The 20,892-nt window shown below is 37.2% G+C and overlaps 1 protein-coding gene across 1 annotated transcript in view; it reads right to left on the bottom strand.

Moving 5' to 3' along the window:
• The window catches only part of LOC308276100 (large ribosomal subunit protein uL23-like), a gene marked incomplete at both ends in the record, with an annotated part of 68,174 nt that extends 47,861 nt beyond the window's left edge, over window positions 1–20,313 (bottom strand). The window contains one exon of the mRNA XM_080714695.1: window positions 20,290–20,313. Coding sequence (XP_080570821.1) covers window positions 20,290–20,313 — 24 coding nt within the window. The remainder of the gene's footprint in view (window positions 1–20,289) is intronic.
• Window positions 20,314–20,892: the final 579 nt, after the last annotated feature.

Raw genomic sequence — 20,892 nt, 5'->3', positions numbered from 1 at the left:
CTAGATCGGAGCCTGCTGAGGGGTTAGACCGGGGGCCAGTGAGGCCGTCATCAGAGCCTGCCGTGAGGCAAGGCTGGTGCTGGTTCCTCCGAGGCCAGGATCGGAGACAGCTGAGAAGTTAGGCCGGTGCCAGAGCCAGCAAGGTCAGGATCAGAGCTCACCATGAGGCAAGGCCGGTCCTGGGGCCTCCAAGGCTGGGAACGAAGCCTGCCAAGGGATTAGGCCAGTGCCGGGGCCAGCTGAGGCCTCCGAGGCCGGATAGGAGCCTGCCATGAAGCAAGGCCAGTGATGGGGCCTCCGAGGCTGGGATCAGAGCCTGACAAGGGCTTAGGCCGGTGCCAGGGCCAATGGCTGGCATTGGAGCCTGCCGTGAGGCAAGGCCACTACTGGGGCCTCTGAGGCCGGGATCAGAGCCAGCTGAGGGGTTAGGCTGGTGTCGGGGACAGCGAGACCAGAATTGGGGCCTACCATGAGGCAAGGCCTCTGCTTGAGCCAGCGAGGTCTGGATGAGTCTCCTGGGTAGCCAAGCCACTACTGGGGCTGTCAAGTGTGGGATCGGTACTTGCAACATGGCATGCACAGAGAAATATTGCAAAAAATATAAATCAGATGCTTCCCCTAATCAGCAATAACTAGGAGGAAAGGGGCAACAGGAAGAGGTCGAGCCATAGAAAGGGCCCTATAGTGAAGCAACTAAGGTGACCAATCAGAGTGTATGGAATAGGGGAGGATGGAGCCTCTTTAAAATGCAGGAGGTACATAAACAAATGTATCAAAGTTAATCACCAAACAAGCATGGGATCGAGGGAGGGGGAGGGAATGGGATGGGGGCTGGATGAGGGATAATTGGATGATGTGTGCTTGTATATCCTCTCAAGTCTTGTACTCCAATGTGATTGATATATGACTACAGTGCACCAATTAAAAAATAAATAAATAAATAAATAAATAAATAAATATTATTTTTTTCTTTTTTCTTTTTTTCTTTTTTTCCCGTGATTGTCGTCATACATCTTAATGGAGTACAGTATGATAGAGGAGTTTATACACACATCACTCATTCAGCCCTTCCCCAATTCTCATCCTATTCCCTCCCCCTCCCTCCTTCTTATGTTTGGCTTAGTGATTGACTTTGATATGTTATTAATGTACATCATCTACATTAGGGAATTTTCCTCTTTCCCCTTCCATGCCCCTCAGTTAGGTTGCCATATTTCTTCATCTATAGTTTCTCTTTCCTCATTTAGAACTTCTCCTAAGACTCTTTTCTTTCTAGCTTCTGTATATTAGGGAGAGCATACAATTTTTTACTTTTTGTAACTGACTAAACTCACTTAGCATAATGTTCTCTGGTTCCATTTATTTCCCTGCAAATGATGTAATTTTGTTCTTTATAACTGAGTAAAATTCCATTGTGTACATACTGCATAGATTTCTAATCCATTCATCTGTTGATGGACATCTTGGCTGGTTTCATATTTTGGCAGTTGTGAATTGTATAGAAACACATGCCTTAGTTTGATAGTGTGGTTTCCATTCTTTTGGGTAGATACCCAAAAATGGTATTGCTGGGTCACATGGTATGTTCATTCCCATTTTTCTGAGGATCCTCCATACTCTTTTCCAAAGTGGTTACATTAATTTGCAATCCCACCAACAATGTATTCACATTTCTCTTCTTCATTAATCTATGGCAAGTACAATTATTTTATAATGAAGCATCACCTTAAATTTCTAAAATAAACTACCTGAACATGATGTAAGTTTTATTACTGCATTTCGTAGAATTTTACTCAGGAATTATGTACCTATGTTATTTGGAAAATCTTGGTATCATTTTATTGCATGATTTACTTTGTTCTGTAATCAAGCTAGATGCACCCAATTAATGACCTGGATGGATGCTTTTTTTTTTAACTCTCTGAGTTTTCACAGGGTAAAAGTTAACTCTACCTTAAATGTTTGCTCAAATACATTGGTAAAACTATTCCAGTCATTTTCCATTTATTTTTTAATAATACTTTATTTATAATACTTTATTGCTAATCACATAAATATTTAATCTTCTAATATTTTTATTCCCACTCAAATACATATTTTTTGTTAAATAATTTTATTTGTTTTCAACTTTATCATAATTTTGATGCCCTCATATTTTAAAAATATTGTTATTTTGTCTTATTTTTGTTTATTTCCTCTTAAAACGTTTTATTTCTACCTTTTCCAATAATTCACCTGAACAGAAATGCATTTATTTTGTTTAGATTCTCAAAGAATATGCATGTGCTACTGATATCTCTCTTGATTCTTTCTATGCATTATTTAACTTTACTAATTTCCATATAGCCTTATATATTTTTCTTTTTCTTTTTTGGTGAGTCTGGGGATGGAACCCAGGGGCATTCAACCTCTGAGCTACACCCCCTGCCCTATTTCTTATTATTATTTTTTGAAACAGGGTCTCACTAAGTTGGCGAGGGCCTCACTAACGTAGCTGAGGCTGTCTGCGAACCGCAATCCTCCAGTCTCAGCCTCCCGAATGCTGGGATTACAAGTGTGCACCACTAAGCCTAGCTGCCTTATTTGTTTTATTTATCCAGTTTTACTAAACTCTGTAGAAATTTTCCCACTTTCTTGGAGTAAACTTATGCTGTATTTACAATTGTGTATTTAATCTTTAAATGACTTTAGTTGTATCTCCAAAGCTTTGTTTAGTAATTTGTCATTCATTAAGTAATATTTGGTAGTTTTCACTTTTATATTCTCTTCATACTTAAGAGCTAGTAAGGTTTGTTAATTTGAAACATTTATGTTTAAAAACTTAATTTTTAATTTTTTAAATCTTTTATCTAGATATATATTTTTTATTTTTTAATTTTTTATTGGTGCATTATATTTATACATCATATTAGGGTAAAAAACTTGTGTGTACATACATGTACACATCACTGATTTAACCCCTACCCAATTCCCATCCCATTCCCTCCCTGTCCCTCCCTCCCTTACTCAGCTTAGTGGCTGACTTCAATATGTTTAAGTACATTGTGTGTTTTAGAAATTTTCCTCTTCCCCCCTCCTTTCTCCTCCTTTAGATTGCCTTGTTTGCTCCTCTATAGGATTTCCATCTATGTCCCATTTCTCCCTAACTCTCACATATTAGGGAAAGCATCTGATTTCTTATTTTTTGTGTGACTGGCTAATCTCACTTAGCATAATGTCCTCCAGCTCCATCTATTTCCCTGAAAATGATGTAATTGAGGTTTTTTTAATGGCTGAGTAAAATTCCATTGTGTACATATCCCACAGTTTTGTAATCCATTCATCTCTTGATGGACATCTTGGCTGGTTACATAGTTTGGCTATGTTGAATTGTGCAGCTATGAACATAGATACACATGCATTAGTTTGGAAGTTTGGCTTCCTATCTTTGGGGTAGATACCCAGAAGTGGTATTGCTGGATCAAATGGTAGATTTGTTCCGATTCTTCTGAGGATTCTCCATACTGTTTTCCAAAGTGGTTGCACTAATTTGCAATCCTACCAACAATGTTTTAGAGTTCCCACTTCTCCATATCCTCACCAGCATCTGTTGTTGTTTGTGTTTTGAATGATTGCCATTCTAGTTGGAGTTAGGTGAAATCTCAGGGTAGTTTTAATTTGCATCTCTCTGATTTCCAGTGATGTTGAGCATTTTTTCATGCATTTATTGGCCATTTGAATTTCTTCTTTTGTGAAGTGTCTATTTCTTTTGCCCATTTTGTTATTGGGTCTTTGTTTTCTTAGTGTTGAGTTCCTTGAGTTCTCTGTATATTCTAAATATTAGTCCTTTATTAGAGGTGTAGGTGGCAAAAATCTTCTCCCATTCTGTTGGCTCTCGATTGAGATTCTTGACAGTTTCCTTTACTGAACAGAAGCTCTTCAGTTTCATGCAATCCCATGTATTGATTTGCCTTTTAATTTATTGTGCCTTTGGGGTCTTGTTGAGAAAGTGTTTATCTGTGCCTATGTGTTGCAGTATTGGACCTATGCCCTCTTCAAGGAGCTTCAAGGTCTCTGGTTTGATTTCCAAGTCTTTGATCCATCTTGAATTGACTTTTGTGCAGGGTGAGAAAGTGGGATTAATTTCCAATTTTCTGCATATGGTTAACCAGTTTTGCCAACATCGTTTGTTGAACAGGCTATCTTTTCTCCAGTGTATGTTTTTGGTCCCTTTGTCAAAAATCAATTGGCTGAAAGTGTGTGGACTTGTTTCTGGGTCTTCTATTCTGCTCCATTGGTCTATTTATCTGTTTTTTTGCCAGTACCATGCTGTTTTTATTACAATGGCTTTGTAGTATAGTTTAAAGTCAGGTATTATGATTCCTCCTGCATGTTTTTTTGTTGCTGAGAACTACCTTGGATATTCTGGGCTTTTTGTTATTCCAGATAAATTTAAGGACTAATTTTTCTATGTCTGTGAGGAATGATCTTGGCATTTTAATAGGCATTGCGTTAAATCTGTAGATCACTTTTGGAAGAATGGCCATTTTAATGATGTTTATCCTGCCATTCTGCCGATCCATGAACATGGAAGATCCTTCCATCTTCTAAGATCTTCGATTTCTTTTTTCAGTATTTTATAATTTTCTTTGTAGAGATCTTTTACCTCCTTGATCAAGTTTATTCCTAAGTATTTTATTTTTTTGTGGGAGATCCTGAGTGGAAGTGTTTTCTGAATTTCTTTTTCAGTGGATTTATGGTTGGTATACAGGAAAGCTTCTGATTTTTTAAGATTAATTTTGTATCCAGATACTTTGCTGAATTTGTTGATCAGTTCTATAAGCCTTTTGGTTGAGTTTGTTAAATTTTCTAAATATAGTATCATGTCATCTGCAAATAGTAGAAGTTTGAGTTCTTTATTTCCTATGTGTACTCCTCTGATTTCCTTTTCTTGCCTTATTGCTCTGGCTAGAGTCTCTAGTATGATATTGAAGAGAAGATGTGATAATGGACATCCTTGTCTTGTTCCTGTTTTTAGGGGGAATTCTTGAAGTTTTCCCCGTTTAATATGATGTTGGTGGTGGACTTATTGTAGATTGCCTTAATAATGTTGAGATATGTTCCTTCTATTCCAATTCTCTGCAGTGTTTTTATCATAAATGTATGTTGAATTTTTTCAAATGCTTTTTCAGCGTCTATTGAAATGATCATGTGATTTTTGTTCTTGATTCTGTTTATATGGTGAATTACATGGATTGCTTTTCGTATGTTGAACCAGCCTTGCATCACTGGGATGAACCCTATCTGGTCATGGTGTATGATTTTCTTGATGTGATTTTGAATGTGTGTTGCTAGTATTTTGTTTAATAGTTTTGCATCTAAGTTCATCAGAGATATAGGCCTGTAGTTTTCCTTCCTTGAACTGTCTTTATTCGGTTTGGGTATTAGTGTGATGTTGGCTTCATAGAATGTATTTGGGAGAGTCCCATTTTTTTCTATTTCACTAAATAGTTTGAGGAGTATTGGGGTTATCTCTTCTATAAAGGTTTAATAGAATTCACTTGGGAAACCATCTGGTCCTGGGCTTTTCTATGATGGTAAGCTCTTTATTTCTGTTTCAATCTCTTTGATTGTTATTGGTTCATTTAAGTGTTCTATATCTTCTTGACTCAGTTTAGGAGGGTTATATTTATCTAGGAAGTTGTCGATTTCCTCCAGATTTTCAATTTTGTTGGAGTATAGTTTTTCAAAGTAGTTTCTGATAATCCTCTGGATTTCTACACTGTCAGTAGTAATGTCTCCTTTCTCATCCCTTATCTTCATATTTGGGTTGATTCTCTTTCTTTTTTAGTTAGGTTGGCTAGTGGTTTATCTATCTTGTTAAATTTTTCAAGAAACCAGCTTTTGGTTTTGTTGATTTTCTGTATTGTTTTTTGATTCTCTATTTCATTAATTTCTGTTCTAATTTTAATAATTTCCTATCTTCTACTGGCTTTGGAGTTCAATTGTTCCTGCTTTTCAAGGGCTTTCAGGTGTGTCATTAGGTTATTTATTTGAAGATTTTCTGTTTTTCTTATGTGAGCACTCAGGGCTATAAATTTTTCTCTTAATACTGCTTTCAAAGTGTCCCAGAGGTTTTGATATGTCATATCTATGTTTTCATTTGTTTCTAGAAATTTCTTGATTTCACCTCTTACATCTTCTATGACCCATTCTTCATTTAGAATTGTGGTGTTCAGTCTCCACATGTTTATATTGTTTCTATGGGTCTTTTTATAGTTGATTTCTAGTTTCATTCCATTATGATCTGAAATGACACAGGGAAGTATGTAACATTTTTTAAATTTGCTAGTGCTCATTTTGTGTCCCAAGATGTGATCTATTTTGAATGAAGTTCCTTGAGCAGCTGAGAAAAATGTAAACTCCGCTATAGTTCGGTAAAATATTCTATATGTGTCCAACAGGTCCATTTGGTTAATGGTGTTCTTTAGTTCTGAGGCATCTTTACTGACCCTTTGTCTGGAAGATCTTTCTAGTATTGTGAGAGGTGTGTTGAACTCTCCCAGTGTTATTGTATTGGGATTTATGTGTGACTTCATGTCACAAAGAGTTTGATTTATGAAAGTAGCTTCACCTATGTTTGGGGCATAGATGTTGATTATTGTTATTTCCTCTTGCTGGATTATTCCTTTTGCCAGTAAAATATGACCTTCTTTGTCTCTTCTAATAAGTTTGAGTTTGAAGTCTAACTTGTGTGATATTGTAGTTGCTACTCCTGCTTGTCTTCGAGTTCCATTAGCATGGATTACCTTGATCCAGCCCTTTACCTTGAGTTTGTTCCTATCTTTACTTGTAAGGTGTGTTTCTTGTAAGCAGCAGATGGATGGATTCTGGTTTTTAATCTATTTTGCCACTTTTTGCTTTTTATTGGGAAGTTGAGGCTGTTTACATTCAGTGTGATTATAGAGAGATAATTTTTAATTCCTAACATGTTAACATTTTATTTCTGTTTGAGATACTGTTTATTCTTCTTTGCTTAGTTGTCTGCTGGATGGGAAATCTTGTTTTTCTGATTATGGTGTGTATTACATATTTCTTCTTTTCAGTTAATCTCCTTGAGTATTTTCTCTAGCCCTGGTTTTGAAGACATAATTTCCTTAAGTTTCTGTTTGTCATGGAAGCTTCTTATTTACCCATCTAATTTGAATGATAGTTTTCTGGCTATCATTAAATTTTTGGAATATGTTACTTCATGCCCTTCTGGCTTTCATGACTTGGTTTGGGAAGTCTGGAGTGATTCTAATTGGTTTGCCTCTGAATGTCACTTGGCCCTTTATTTTTGTTGCCTTTAAGATTCTCTGCTTGGCTTCCACATTAGTCATTTTGACAATTATGTGGCATGGGGATCCTCTTCTCTGATCCTGTCTAAAGGGAGTTCTATAAGTTTCCTGGACCTGTGTATCAACCTCTTGCTCTATGTTTGGAAAATTTTCTGCTATCACTTCCTTGAAGAGATTATAGATCCCTTTGGTTTCACCTTCTTTTCCCTCCTTTATTCCAATTATTCTTAGGTTAGCTCTCTTAAAATGGGTCCATATTTCTTCAATGTTAAATTCCTGCTGCCAGATTTTTTTTTTCTAAATTAGAGACTATGCATTCATTTTTGAAGTGGTCATCTTCTAGGAGCGAGATTCTATTCTCCACGTGGTCTAATCAGTTGTTTATACTTTGAACTGAGGCCTTTACTTCAATGATTCCATCCTTTATCTCTTTTTGACTCTCTGAATTCTTTTCAAAAGTCCTCTATTATTTCTACAATAATTTTTATGATTTGATCTTCTAGAGATCTCTGAATTTCTGTGTTATCAGGTTCCTAATGTTGTGGGATTGTGGGCATTCAATGCTCCATTGTTTTTCCTCTTTCCCATGATTTCAGAAGTTTGTGCCTTCTCTGGGTTCTTTCCTGGGTCACTACGACTTCACTTAAGGTGCTCTGGATCTTGAGTCTGTGGTATCTCAGTCACCACTATTTCTTTACTGGGTTGTATTGCAAAGTCTCAGACCCAGGGAGTCAATTGAGGCTGCTTTAGACCATGGGGGTGCCAGGCTTGGCGTTCTCCCATGGGGAGCTGCAAGTATAGTGTGATATCTCTGCCGCCACCTCTCCCCCACTGGGTTGGACTGCAAAAATCTCTGACCCAGGGAGACTATCTGCGCAAGTCCCTGGGAGTGCAGTACTGGGATTTCTCCTCTAGGGGCCACAATGTGACTCACAGTTTTTGAGTGTGCCGATGGAGCTGTAGTGGACTCATTGAACTCGCTGCTGCTGCAGCTGGCAATATGGCACTGCTGCCACGCCCTCGGCTGTGAGCCTGGAGTGTTTCTTCTCTGGTTTTGAGCTCAGCTCTGAGTCCCTGTAGGGTGTGCTGAGCCCAGCCCCTGGGAGCTTTAGACGCTCCTTGCACTGAAAAAACTGCTTAATAACACCCGGCTGTTCTGCAGCTGCTCGCCTCAGGTCGCTGTCCACCCCTTCTCTCTGGAGCCTGGTGGGTTGTTGCTGGAGTCGTCCGGTGAACTCCAATTTTTTATTTTAATTTTAATTGATTTACAGTCATTTTGGTGTGTGTGCTTTTATCTATGGCTTGAGGCTTTCTTTCAAATCTATTATGCAATCAACTTATATAAATTGGCCATATGTGTTCCATACATTGATCAAGGATGTTAGTTATGATAATCAAGTATTTTATCTTCATACTAAATTGTTTTCAAGTGATAATTCTGTGTATAATAAAAATGAATATAATGCTTGCAGTGGAGTGAGGATTTACAGTAGTCCTCCCTGATCTACAGTTTTATTTTTTATGGTCTTAGTGACCCACAGTCTACCCTCGTCTGAAATATTAAATAGAAAATTGCAGATTGAATAACTCATACAGTTAAGTAGCACGCCATTCTGAATCACAGAATAAACTCTCATATCATCCCACTCCATCCTGCCCTGGACATGCATCATCCCTTTTTACAGCATATTCATGTCACGTATGATACCTGACCTTCAGTTATGTGGTTGTCATCTTATTAGAGGTACTGCCAATGTATCACAGTATTTCTGTTCAAGTAACCCTATTTTACTTAATAATGGTCATAAAATGGTAGTGATGTTGGCAGCGGTGTGTGCATGTGTGTGTGTGTGTGTGTGTGTGTGTGTGTGTGTGTGTGTGTGTTTGTGTGGTACTGGGGGTGGAACTCAGGGGCTTTCTACCTCTGGGATATAACTCCAGCCCTATCTTATAATTTATTTGGAAACAGGGTCTCATTAAGTTGCTGAGAACCTCACGATGTAGAGGAGGTTGGCTTCCAATATGTGCGATCCAACTGTCTCTGCCTCACAAGTGCTGTGATTACAAGCTTGTGCCACCACGCCCTGCTGATGTTGGCAGTTTGGATATGCCAAAGAAAAGCTATCAAGTGCTCTTTTAAGTGAAATGTTGAAATTTCTCAACTCTCTTTTTTTTTTAGTACTAGAAATTATATCCAGGTGTATTCTATCTCTGAGTTATACCCTTAGATTTTTAAAATCTTTTTTACTTTGAAATTGAGTCTCACTAAGTTGCTAAATCTTGCTATGCTGCTGAGGTTGTTCTAGAACCTGCAACACTGTCTCAGTATCCCAAGTACTGGGATTATAGGTGTAGACCTCCATGTCTGACTCATATTGCTAAGATAAATAGTTAAAAAACTTCTATGTATAAAATTGTAGAAAAATAAAGAACTTTGTGCTAGTTTTTGCTGTCATAATGCAAAACCTATGGGCATACTGAATGATAAGTAGTCCATGGTAAGTACTTCATTAAGATAGAAAAGGCAATACATTTATAAGTGAAAAACATGAATAGAACTATTGAGCCTATATGAAGACTTCAGCTAATGAACCCCGGATATTAATTACCCAAGCAATTTATAGCAAGTAAGGCATAGCTACACATATTTGAGACTTGAACTAAAATTATAGGAGAGACTGCATCTACTTATTAAAGAAAAAGCTTCTGCCACATTTCTGGCAGAGTTGAAGATCCTAAGAAGAAATATTATTCAAAGAAACCAGGCTCTTCTGGGAGAAGATACCCAATAAAACCTAAATTCACAGAAGTACCAAAGAAGTACCAGAGATAAACAGGAGGTACAAATTAACTGTAGCACTCTGTGGAAATACTCTATAGGTACATGATACGGCCAAGTGTTGAGTAGAGAGCAAATAATCTACATGCTCTCAAAAACAAGTCTTACCTATCTGTGTTCTGACATTATAATCAGACAGCATCTATCTTATGTATGGGATGGTTCCACCAATGCTTATCTCAGAATGAATGTGAAAAATATATGAAAGAGGAAGGATGGAAACTTAAAATCCTATTATAACAGACAATGTACCTGGCTATCCTGAATCTGTTGCTGTAAAAATGTAAATGAAAATGTTGAAATTGTGTTTCTACCTCCAAACAACTTTATTGCTTCAACTACTGAGCTATGCATTCTTGGTTTTTCAAGGCCACATACACCTGCCTGTTCTTTGGTGTACATTCAATCAGCAATGGATGCAGATCCCAAACTATACATAATGTGCTGCAGGAGAGCATTCACTCTGATGCAAATAGCATTTTTTAGAACTGTAATGAACAAGTAATATGTTTTCTGGAAGAAATTATGGAATGAAGTTGTGAATAACTTTGTAGGCTTCCTGGGAGTCAAGGAAAAGATTAAGAAAGTGATTCATACAGCTGACAAGTTGGTAGAGATAGATTTGCCAATGTTATTTGTTGAATAAGTGAAAAAAATCTTGAAGGCCAACTAAAAGGCCTTAAATAATGAAAAAAGACTTAGAAATACTTGTTAAGTCATCTACAAAGGAAGAGGAAGAATCTGAAAAGGGACTCACAATGTGCAAATTACACAGCAATGAAAGGAAAAGTTATTAAATATGATCTTCAGATAGAAACAAGCTTTAAAGTCACTCATATAATCACCAAAGTATTCCAACCTCTGCAGTAATGTTTTAATGAGTTACTAAGAAAGTGATAACCATTTCTGATTACAATGTCCCTACAAAATATTTCAACAAAAAACCCTTCAAATTTTAAAGATCCCCAACCAGTGAGATAGTCTGATTCTCACATTGAGCTACCCACCCTGTATGACTCAATGACCCAGAATAATTTGAAGTGAATGATTCTCTCTCTCATTTTTTTTTCAGTACTGGGGATGCAATCCAAGGGCATTCAACTTCTGAGCTAAACTCCTGCCCTTTTTTTTTTATTCTTTATTTTGAAACAGGGTCTCACTAATTTGTGGACGGCCTTCCTAAGTAGCTGAGGCTGTCCACGAACCACAATCCTCTAGTCTCAGCCTCCCAAATGCTGGGATTACAAGCATGCACCACCACGCCTGGCTGATACTTCTTCTGATGTGTCCTTAGAAAAATGTCAATAGCAGCCTAAAGACATTTCACAATGTCTACACCATTCACCTCATTTCATCTGATATGTAGGCATTATATCATCTCACATCAACACAAGAAGAAAGTAACATTTTTAGAGAAAGACCACATTGATATATTGTTACAGTCTTTAATTTTAGATAATTTTGTTGATCTTTTACTGTGCATAAATTTAAAATCAAAATGTATCATAGATATATAAAAGAAAAAAACACCATAACATTTATAGAATTTGGTACTGCATATGATTTCAGGCATCAATTAGGAAGTCAGAATAGATGGAACTTACCTACAGATCATAATGGCATTCTACAATAAACCCAAAGCCATATTACCCATGGATAAAGGAGGATAAGTGTAATTATTACTAACCTCTTCACAATCAACCATTAAAATAAAAGTGACTTAATTCCAAACTAATTCACATATTCGTTTTTTATTCATAATATTCCAGGTTTATTTATGTTTTTCATATTGAAATAAATATTTCTGTAGTTGTTTTCGCTGAAGACATGGAAAGATTAACTATTTTCTTGGTAAACCTGAAACCCTCTATATTTTTCTTCATTTTTATATATTTTTATTGGTGCATTGCAATCACACACATCATAATATAGTCCAGAGTAGTTGTGACATAAATGTACACAGCCCTTGGTGAGCTTCCCCCAAATCCCTCCTCACTCCTTTCCCTTTTCTGTATATGATATTGAGATTGGTACTGGTAATTTCATATACACTCATAATCTCAAGGAAAGTTTTTTATTCAATACTCATATTTTTCATCCCCCACCAACCTCTCCAAACCCCTCCATTGTTCCACTGGAGTTTCTGCTCCATTATTTAAAGTCTCTTATGCCCAGATTTCTTCCCAGCTTCTGCATATGACCTCACACTTTCTGTGACAGACTCATCTCACTGAATGTTCTCCAGGTCCATCCATTTTTCTGAAAATTACATTTTTTTTTTTGTTCTTCTTTATTGCTGAATAGATTCTATTGTGTGTATATATACCATAATTTTGTAACTCATTCTTTTATTGATTGACACCTAGGCAGGAGAATAATTTGGCTATTGTTAATTTTGATGCTATAAATACGAATATTTATCATTATGATATTATTTATCACTATGAATATTTATTTATCACTATATTATTATTTTAGTCCCTGGAATTTATAGTGAATACCTTTCTAGTTTTCTGAGGAATCTCCACACTAATCTCCATAGCAGATGTACTAATTTGTTAAGTCCACTAACAGTGTATAAATGTTCCTATTTTCCCACATCCTCACCAGCATTTATTTTTGTTTCTATTCCTGATTATTGCTATTCCAACTAGGGTGAGATTGAATCTCAGTATGGTTTTGATTTGTATTTCCCTGATTGCTACCAACATGATTTTTATGATTGAAATGATTTTTTTCACATACTTATTAGCCTTTTGCATTTCTTCTTTTGTGAAGTGTCTAGGTAATTCAATTGCCTGTTTTTTAACTGGATTATTTTTGTAGTGTTAAGTCTTTTAAGTTTTTATAGCTAAGGAAAAAATCATATGATTATTTTAATAAATGGTGAAAAAGAAAAATCCAACACTCATTCATGTTAAAAAACACTGAGAACCGGGTGTGGTGGTGCACACTTGTAATCCCTGTGCTTGGGAGGCAGAGACAGGAGGATCATGCAGGTTCAAAACCAGCCCCGCTGGCTTAAGAGACCGTGTTTCCAAATTTTTTAAAAAAGTATAAAAATAGGTCTGGGAATTTAGCCCAGAAGTAAAAGGGTTTCCAGGAACCCCAGTACTACCAAAAATAAAAATAAATAAAAAAAACGCTGAGAAAAATCAGAATAGATGGAATTTACCTCAGCATCATAAAAACAATATACAATAATCCCAAAGTCAACATCATATTAAATGAGAAAAATTCTAATAATTTCCTTTAAAAATCAGGAACAAGTCAAAAATTCCTACTATCTCAATTTATTTTCAATATAGTAGTTGATACTGTAGCCAAAGCAATAAGGCAAAAGAAGGAAATTAAAGGAAAGGAAATAGGAAAAGAAGAATTGAATTATCTCTATTTGCAGATAACATGAAAAAGACCACATTCATATATTGTTATTATTAGTCTATTTAATTATTTAGTCTATTTAGTAAACTAAATAAATAAATATTTAGTAAACTAAATAGACTAAATTTAATTAATTAGTCTATTTAGATATTTTTGTTTTCTGAGGAATCTCCACACTAAGACCCAAATTCAACAAAGTAGTAGGATACAAAATCAATCTACAAAATCAGTAGTTTTTCTATATTGTAACCATGAATTCACTGTAAATTTAAATCCAGAAAACAATGCCATTCACAGTTACCTAAAATATAAATTAAAATATCAATAATAAATCTAATCAATGTAGTGATAGACATTTATAATGAAAATTATAAAAGACTAAAGTTGGGCATGGTGGCATACTCTTATAATCACAGTACTCAGGAAGTTGAGACTAGAGGATTCCAGTTCACAGAGAGCCTTAGCTACTTAGTGAGGCCCTTTGCAACTTGGTAAGACCCTGTTTCAAAAAATAAAAAGACTAGAAAATAGGGCTGAGGATGTAGCTCAGAAGTACAGTGCCCCTGAGTTCCATCCCTAGTACTGCAAATGAAAGAAAGATAAAAGAAAGAAAACAGAAAGAAAGAAAGAAAATTCAAAGATCTTAGAAGATGGAAAGATCTCCTATAGATAGGTAGATAGGTAGAACAAACATCAAAATGGAAATTCTACCAAAAGTGATCTACAAATTCAATGCATTCCCCTATTAAAATATCAATGTTATTTGTTACAGAACTGTACAGCTCAGTCCTAAATTTCTTATGGAAAAATAAAATATTTAGAATAATCAAAGCAATTCTCAGCAATAAGAACTATGTAAGAGGCATCACAATACCTGACTTAAAATTACACTACAAATATAGAGTAATGAAACAATATGGTATTGACACCAAAACTGACACATAGACCAATGGGACAGAATAGAAGATAAAGAAGCAAAGCCACATACTTATAGCCAACTGATTTTCAACTAAAAATACATTGGAGAAAAGACAGCCTTTTCAACAGTGGTATAGGGAAAAGTGGTTAATGATTAATAGAAAAATGAAATTATACCTAAACCTCTCACCATGCCTAAGAATCAACTCAGGATGGATCAAAGACCTGGAAATTAGACCAGAGAGTTGAAAATTACCAAAGGAGGACATAGGACCAATACTTCAAAATAAAGGCACTAGTGAAAATTTTCTAAGACAGGGAATTAAAATAAGAATTAATAAATGGGATGATGTTAAATTAAAAAGTTTCTGTGATGCAGAGGAAACCATCAGAAGTCTAAAGAGAAAGCCTACAAAATGGGAGAAAATCCTTGCTAGGTATTTTCCTTGATTCTTAATAATAGTTTGGCAGGATATAATTTCTACAATTTATATCTACCCATCAAAAGATATCACTCTATTATACTAATATTTCACTTCCTGTTGCTAATGTTTTCCTTTCTATTCTAAATCTTACTACTATCCTTTTTGTGATGACATACCTTTACCCTGAGAATTTCTGGGACATTTTTATTTTTTCTTTTCCTTATTTTTTTTTCTTGCGGTAATAGGGAGGGAACCCAAAGGCATCCTACCTTCAAGCTACAACCCCAGCCCTGATTTTTATTTTTTTACTTTGAAACAGCGTCTCATTGAGTTGCTAAGGGCCTAACGAAGTAGTGAGGCTGCCTGTGAACTGAGATCCTCCTGTCTCAGCCTCCCAAATGCTGTGATTACATGCTTGCACCACCAAGACCAGCTTAAGACATTTTTTCTTAATCTCCTCTTTTACAGTAGCTGTAAGTGGATTCCTACTTACTGTCTACTCCATGTCTTTTAAATACTCCCTTTTTTGCTGTTTTCATATGAATAAATGTCTGTAGATTTGACTCAATTTGGAGTTAAACTCTTAAGAGCCTTGAAGATACTGTCCCAATAAGTATTTTTACAGCTTCATCCTAGGCAAAGGAACTGCATCCCACGGGGTTGCAGCCACTATTCTTGCACTGAACACTTTGTTCCCATAAGCCCAGCTGCCTTGGTTATTGCCAGCAGACTCATCACCTATTTATGTATTCATTTGACAAATATTTTTGAGCAAGGATTGTGCTTCTGGCACATTTATAGGTAAGAAAACAGATAGAAAAAATTCTAACCCTGATGAATTATGTCCAGCTGAGGTACAGAGACAATAAACAACATGCATATTAAATAAGTGGTTTACATGCTAAACTAGAAAGTATAAGAAACAGAGGGTAAGGGTAAGTGTGGGAGTAGAAGAGTGGAGCAGTTTTCAGTTTCTAGCAAAACCATCACAATGCTTTATACTGAAAAGATGAAATTTAGCAAAAACATATAAAGAAGCTACGAGGGAGTCAGCCAAGTGTATGTGTATAAAGGTTCCAAACAGAGACAAAAGACAGAGCAAAGTGCATAGTAAAGACTAATAGAATCAAGGTTAAGGAGTGAATGTGAAATGGGTTTGAAGGCTTATAATCCCAGTGCTTGGGAAGCTGAGACAGAAGGATCACAGGTTCAAAGCCAGCCTTGGTAATTTAGTAAGGACCTTGAAAACTTAGGGAGATCCAGTTTTAAAATAAAAAATAGAAAGATCTAGAGATGGATCTAAGAAGCAGAATGTCCCTGAGTTTAATCCCCAAAATCAAGAAGGAAAAAAAATTAATGGTGATCAGACCAGGTAGGGCCTTGCAGATCATTGTAAGTACTCTGGACACTGAGAGAAGAAGAAAATAGAGGGCACTGAACAGACAAATGAGGGGAATTCATTTACATACTCAAAAGAATCGTTCTTGCACCAGATATGGGGAGAGAAAAACAAGAAGAGAAGTGCTTATGAATGCACTGCTTATTAACAAACTGCTGGATAAAAATGGTAGAAAATAATAGAAGCTCAAACAAGATGATAACATTAACAGGTGATAGGAATTTGTCAGGTTCTATATATAGTTTAAAGACAATGACAACAGTTTGTCCTAAAGAATATGATTTATAGTGTCAGAGACAGAGAGGAGTTTAGGATGACTTTACTCCTTAAGGCCCAAGGAAATGGAAGCATGGACTGCAAGAAACAAAAGAGAAAATATTTTTTTTTAGTGAAATAACTTAGTTATTTCAATGAAATACTATTCATTGCTTAGATTCAGTTGATCTGATTCTGATTTTACAGGTACTTTTGATCTAAATTATGGTCTGTAATTTGTATGTCTGAAAGCAATGCAAAATAATTCCTGTCTATAGATAGACATGTAAATTCTGTCCAGTAGAAGGTTTAATTAGCTTCCACATGTTAGAAGAAAAATTTGCCTCCTCTTATACACTTGTCTTTATATGCTTGATCTATAAATGTGTCTTGTTTCTGTATTATCTTTCTAACTGGTCATAGGTCCTATTCATTACATAATAATTGAATACAAATTTTAGCAATATAAGAATTATGATTTTACTTGTATTTTGAAAATTATCATTTAAAACAAGTATAAAAGGTAGACAGGAATAATTATGACTGCCAGTTTAAGACATGTCAAATTTAGATGTCTGTTAGTGAGAAAACAGTTTGAGTGTACAATTAGATTTGTGAGTCTTGTTTGGGAAAAAGGTCTAGTCTAAACTCATATATTTTGGGAATAAAAAACATCTACGCTAAGTGATATTAGTCAGTCACAAAAAAATAGGAAATCAGATGCTTTCCCTAATATATGAAAGCTAGGGAGAAATGGGTAACAGGAAGAACTCTAGACAAAGAAGGAGATTCTAGGCCGGGCGTGGTGGCACACACTTGTAATCTCCGCACGCTTGGGAGGCAGAGACAGGAGGATCGCCCTAGTTTGAAGCCAGCCTTGCTGGCTTAAGAGACCCTGTTTCCAAAATAAAAATATAAAATAGGTCTGGGAGTATGGCCCGGAGGTAGAAGGGTTTCCAGGAACCCCAGTACCACACAAAAAAAAGGAGATTCTATAAATGAGCAAATAATGTGACCTAACTGAGCGGATGGAAGGATGGGAGGGGGGAAGAGGGACATTCTCTAAAGCACATAATGTACTTAAACAAACATATCAAAGTCAATCACTAAGCCAAGCATGAGCAGGAAGGAGGGGGAGGAAATTGGGTGGGAATCGGGTAAGGGTTAACTGGGTGATGTGTGCATGAATGTCTGCACCATCTTTTGTCCCATTACGATGTATGACTTCAATGCAGCAATAAAAAATTTAAAAAATTCATATGGATGAGAAACAAAGGAGTGGATGTAGAAGGATAAAAGCATCAAATACCATAACCCATGTTGTGGTGAATACCTGTAATCACTGCACTTAGAAGGCTAAAACAGGAGGAATGCAGGCTCAAGGACAGCCTCAGCAATTTAGCAACTCTTAAAAACCTAGCAGGACCCTGATTAAAACTGAAAAAGAGAAAGGTCTGGGAGTGTAACTCAAAGGTAGAATACCCCTGAGTTCAATTGGATAACACACACACACACACACACACACACACACCTGACATGATATTGTTATAGCAGTAAAGCAGTATTCTAACTATAGCAATTTAAGCTATTTCATATTTAAAATCGGGTACTATGTAAGAATAAAATACAGCACATATATCAGGCGTGGTGGTTAATGCTTGAAATCCAGGTACTTGAGAGTCTGAGACAGAAAGATCTGGGTTTGCAGCCAGCCTCAGCTACTTAGTGAGGCCCTCCGCAATTTAGTGAGACTCTGTTTCAAAATAAGAAGAAAAAAAAAGGGGCTGGGCATGTAGGTCAGAAATACAATATCCCTGGTTCAATCTCCAGTACCTCATGAAAAAAAAATACAGAAAATATGTGTTAAATATACCAATTGAAATATTTAAGTATCCCCTTATTATCTCATTCTTATTATGTTAATTATTGTTATTCTCTCAGTTTTAAACCTGATCAAATCAACTGAAAAATTTATACTTAGTTAAGCTTATTGTTTTATCTATTTTCCTCTTTTGGGGGAAGAGGAGAGAATGGAGGTGGAACCCAGTGTTCTACCTTCAAGTATACACCCAGCCATTTTTATTTTTTGTTTTTAAACAGGGTCGAGTATCTATCTACATTATTTTTTGTTTTTAAACAGGCCGAGTATCTAGCTACATTGTTGAGGCTGTCCTCGAACCTGCAATTCTCCTGTTTTATCCTCCAAAGTACTTTACAGGCATGTGCCACCACACACAGCCTGGTTACACTTGTGTGTGTGTGTGTGTGTGTGTGTGTGTGTGTGTTTGGTATTCACAAGTAAACCCAGGGACATTCTGTCTTTAGGCTATACCCTCAGCCCAAGGGCTTTTATTTGCTCTTTGGATATGTTTTTAGAAATGTAGGTTGCTGAGAGTCTTGTTATGTTACTGAGGCTGTTCACAAATATGTGATCCTCCTTTCTTAGCCTCCCAAGTACTGGAAATACAGGCGTGTACCACCTGTCCAAATCTGGTTTGGCTATACTTATTGACATGGTATTTGGCTCATTTGCTCCAAATTTTACTCTAGTGATAAGAGTTTGACTCTTTTTCTTAGGCAAACATTTTACATTGTATCACTTTCTCCAAGAATGAGATTCTCTCCAGCAGTCTGTATTGGGATATTATAATACTATCCCACTAAATTATTATCCCAAGTGTCATCTTATTTACATCTTGTATACATAGTGTTAAGTTTTTTAGGTGCAATAAAAAAGGCGAGAGAGACCAGTGCACCAAAAGAATTTTAATACGGTCTTCTCTCGGGGATAGGAGCTAGACCGCTCCTGAAGACCTCCGAGTTCCTCCGACGCTCGAAAGGAAATGCCCTTCCTTTTAAAGTTTACGTCTTGTGGGTGGGGTTATGTGTGGAAACTCTGCCCCTCTCATGATATCACCTGTCTTGCGATATTGCCCAGCACAGTCTCCTCCTTTTCTAATGTCCCGGCTTGTGGGACCCAACCTGTCATCACGGCCTTTTGGTGATAATGGGCAGAAATTCGAATCTTAAACTACTTCCTGCTGTAAAGGGGCATTGTAAGGGGGATCCTCAGATGGGAGAAGTTGGGTCCTCCAGAAGTGGGCAGGTGGGAGTATGGCTACGGCGTGAGTTGGAGGTTACCCTGGACAGCTTGGTGATGTGTGCTCGAGGAGACTTTAGCAGACACGGAGTTATGATAGTATGGCATGCGAAGAGGGAGAGTATCATAGTTTGTGAACAAGTTGATCTCTTAAAATAAAACATCAAAGAGAATTATGCCGAGAAAAACGAAGCTTAGTAGGCCCCAAGACTGTGCAAGATAATTTGTCATGGAACTGTTGTACCGGAGCCTTTTTCAGCTGGGTAAGATGATGCCAGTTGGGGTCCCCCAGCAGTTTGGCTGCGGTAGGTGTGGTGAGGATCACCGTGAAGGGCCCAGTCCACCGTGGTTGGAGATGTTTTGGTTGAAGTAACTTGAGGAGGACTTGATCCCCTGGCTTAAGTGCCTTGATTACAGGGTGTGGAGCTGCTTTTTCAGTCCCAGGTTGGGGAAGATACCGGTCAGCATGTTCCCTAAGAAGGTGCCTGAGAAAAGACAAGTAAGGAAGACAGGAAGCCAAAGGAAGGGAATCTGAAGGGAAAGCGGGGAATGCATGCATAGAAAAGCCTATATGTACAGAACTTCTGACCATTTATTTGCCCATTTGTAAAAGTTTCTGAGATCAGTTAACATTTTAAGATCTAACGTACCCATCTCAGGTCACCGAGAGCCATTACCCAACTCATAAGTAGACCAGACTTTTATGCAGAAAAATATGAGCCGCTCGGGGCACAGTTCCCCAGATAAACCTAGAGTCTGGAGATTAAGCAGAACATGGCCTAGTGCGGATTGGGAGTCTATTTTAGATGACTGGCTTCACCCCATGACTGGTCAGAGGGTGAGGACGAAAACAGGAATTTGGCATCCCAAAACTGGCCTAATGTCCAGAAACAGTGTAGTTGTGTTAGAGGACATCTCCATTCCCTTTACACAACCGTAGGGCAGCCTGGCTACCCTTGGAGAACTTCGGAACCAAATATTTGGGTTTTTTAACAGCCGTGAACCCAAATCCAGAAGAGGCTAAAAGCCAGAACCCACTTGTCCAAGGAAGGGGAAGCTTAGCAGTGTAGTATTATCAGCCAGTGCTGACTGGAACCGCAGTGCTGAGAGGCTGCAGAGCCAGGAAAACACGCCGTGGAACTGTTGGGTGGAATCAGGGCTGGATGAGGTTTAAGATGGTCTCCGGGGCTTGTCAGGGAGGTGAGATGGCCACCGGCTCTGAGCATTCGTCGGATGTATCGACCGGCTCTCAG

Source organism: Muscardinus avellanarius (genome assembly GCF_963383645.1).
Source record: "Muscardinus avellanarius genome assembly, chromosome: 17".
Classification (NCBI taxonomy): domain Eukaryota; kingdom Metazoa; phylum Chordata; class Mammalia; order Rodentia; family Gliridae; genus Muscardinus; species Muscardinus avellanarius.
The sequence above is the reverse complement of the archived record's forward strand: the minus strand, read 5'-3'. Positions and strand labels throughout refer to the sequence as shown.